Consider the following 2,853-nt stretch of genomic DNA (forward strand, 5'->3'; position numbering starts at 1 on the left):
CCTAGAAATTCTGTCCATGAAAGTAATGAACAGAATCKGTGACAAAGGGCAGCCTTGGTGGAGTCCAACTCTCACCGGAAACAAGCCCGACTTACTGCCGGCAATGCGAACCAGACTCTGACACTGGTCGTACAAGGACCTGACAGCTCGTATCAAAGGGCCCGGTACCCCATACTCCTGGAGAACCCCCCACAAGGCCCGCCTTGGGACACGGTCGAACGCCTTCTGCAAGTCCACAAAACACATGTTAGACCAGTTGGCCGAACTCCCATGTACCCTCCAGGACCCTGCTGAGGGTGTAGAGCTGGTCCAGTGTTCCACGACCAGGATGAAAACCGCACTGCTCCTCCCGAATCCGAGGTTCGACTATCCGATGGACCCTCCTCTCCAGGACCCCTGAATAGACCTTACCAGGGAGGCTTAAGAGTGTGACCCCACTGTAATTGGAGCACACCCTCCAATTACAGGGGGGTCACACATAGACTATCAATTAGTCAAAACCTTTCCACAGAACCTCACTTTAAAATATTTGAAATAACCCTTTAAAGCGAACAGTCTCATCAGAATACGTGATATCTGGTCTCTGCTGAACTAAAACAGAACAATTAACATCTAAAGGTCAAGATTTCCATTAGCGGCTTGGGAAGTGAAAGACAACTTCCTGTGCCACTGATTTCATCATTAGTTTAGTTTGACTGAACATAAATCCAGATTTAAAACAATGAGCTTTATGATGAAAGTCTTTCTTTTGTTGACTGAAAACAGACTTCCTGTCAGTTCAACTCTCATCAGGGCAACACRTGAGCTCCTCAGAGCATTTTAACGGACATTACTCAGTCCTGGGTTAAAGCATTGATCTGATACTGATCTCAGGAAGAGTGAGGCGAGGACCGAATCGATGCTGCGACCCTGATTTKTGTGGTCTGAGCTCCTGCTGGAGAAACTGTAAYGAGAAACCGAAGAAAACCAACCGTCTTCTGATGTTTTATCACCTGTTCTTGTGTTCTCTTGTGTGAACCACTGGACGGATTTTATTTAAAATTTCTCTGTGTTTAGGGTGTCTACAACTGATTACCTTCAGGAGTTAACTTGATTCAAGWTGGCGGCCAAGGCTAAGGGATCTTAGCAAACACAACAAAGAGATTAGCAGATTTTCAACTAAAATTTGTTGTTGTATTAGCCAAGCTGATACAAATAGGTCAGGCCTTTGTCTGTGTTAGCAAAATATCTCATGAACTACTAATTTAATAAAACCCTCATTAAGTGCTCAAGAAGTGTGCACAAATTCAAGATGGCCGCCACAGGTAACCAGCTGACAGTCATACTCTCTTTTTAAAACCTTTATTGGAACTTATAACATGATACAAAATACAATTCATCCAGGGGGAATGAACATCTATAAGTGAAAAAGAAAACAAGTGTAATATTAAAAATAGAAATAAACTTAAACAATAGATAAAATGATTAAATCACAAAAAAGAACCAATCAAGATAAAAATAAATCAGGAATTCCAAAAAGTGAACAAGAATCTGTAAATTTCTTTGCCTTCTGATTAGTAGAAAAGTGAAATGAGTGGATATATATTGTGTAAATTCAATCATGAAGGAGATGAAATTTGTTTTTTCTTTAAACATTTGCTTTTATGTAAATGAAATTTGGCCTGAATAATTAAAAGATTAATAACAAATTCCTTTGAAGTCAATTTTGTATTTTGTGCTGAGAGTCATACTCAGCACTGATTCTGAGCGCTGTCAGATCTCGTGAGATCTCGCGATACTGTGTGACATTGAATTAAAACTGCTTCATGAGATGAGGTCAGTTCTAAAGGCGGCGGGCGACGTGCAGTCCGTTACCTGTAGCTGCTGGATGTGGACATCACCTCCTTTATCTGCCTGTTCACAGCATCAGCAGCCGCCCTGCTTCTCCGCTGCTCCTCCTCCGCCTCCTTCTTCACCTCCTTTTCCTTCTTCACCTCCTTTTCCTTCTTCACCTCCTTCTCCTGGATCTTCTCCTCGATCTCGCTCTTCTCCACGCCGCTCTCGGCCTCGGCGGGCCGTCGCTTCAGTCTCGCGGCCCCGGCGCTCTTCTCCGGGCCGGAGGTGGCGGCGGCGGGGCTGGGTTTGGGGATCCAGGGGTGGTCGTGTTTTCTCGGGATGGGCCAGGGCTTGTAGTCCTTCTGATACTGGGTCTCGTTGATGAACGGGGCCGGCGGGGGTTGGTACTCGTTCCTCGGCTTGCAGCTGGGCTCGGGCCGGACTCTCCACGCCTGGAAGTCTTGGCGCATGACGGACGCGGCGGAGCCATCTTTGGCCGCTGCGGCACCGCCGGCMGCGGGCGGCGCCTCGTCGGCGGCCGCCGGCTCCTCCCGGGTCTTGGGCTGCGGGTGGTGGTGCTGCAGCCTCTGCACGTCCGCCACGTCCGAGTACTTGGTGAAGACCAAAGGCACCGCGATGTCCGCCTTGTCCAGCTCGGTCCAGAAGCGGTTGATGCAGCAAGCGCGCGTGATGCACGGCCACGCCATGATGGAGGCAGATTATCACTGATGCACCGACTCAGGTGGTTTTAGTCCGGTCCGGATCRGTCTGCAGCAGCTTCCCTCTGTCTCTAAATGAAGTTTAGGACTTTGGAGCCGCCGCGTGCACAGTGCGCATGAGAGCGACCCCGCCCCACATTATAGTGATGCCCCCCCTCCAGTGTCTGCATGAACCATCACCTGAGAGGATACACATTTAACCCCGTCCTAACAATAACAATAAGACCCTGGTTTCATTTGACTGAGTTGGGAAATAAAACGAATCCAGATGTTAGTTTAAATGTGCTTRAATCTGAATTTGATGCAACAAAAAGACTTA

At 47.7% G+C, this 2,853-nt stretch overlaps 1 protein-coding gene across 2 annotated transcripts in view; it reads right to left on the reverse strand.

Annotated features, from left to right (window-relative positions):
• Positions 1 to 2,853, reverse strand: part of map6b (microtubule-associated protein 6b) — a 7,869-nt gene extending 5,016 nt beyond the window's left edge. The window contains exon 1 of one of the 2 annotated variants that reach the window (XM_014012391.1): positions 1,855 to 2,846. In XM_014012391.1, the coding sequence (XP_013867845.1) occupies positions 1,855 to 2,522 (668 nt within the window). In that variant the 5' untranslated portion in view covers positions 2,523 to 2,846. Of the gene's footprint in view, positions 1 to 1,854 lie in introns of both variants that reach the window. The other variant, XM_014012392.1, reaches the window with a different exon arrangement.

The sequence above is a fragment of the Austrofundulus limnaeus genome, unplaced genomic scaffold, assembly GCF_001266775.1.
Source record: "Austrofundulus limnaeus strain Quisiro unplaced genomic scaffold, Austrofundulus_limnaeus-1.0 Scaffold91, whole genome shotgun sequence".
NCBI classification, from domain to species: domain Eukaryota; kingdom Metazoa; phylum Chordata; class Actinopteri; order Cyprinodontiformes; family Rivulidae; genus Austrofundulus; species Austrofundulus limnaeus.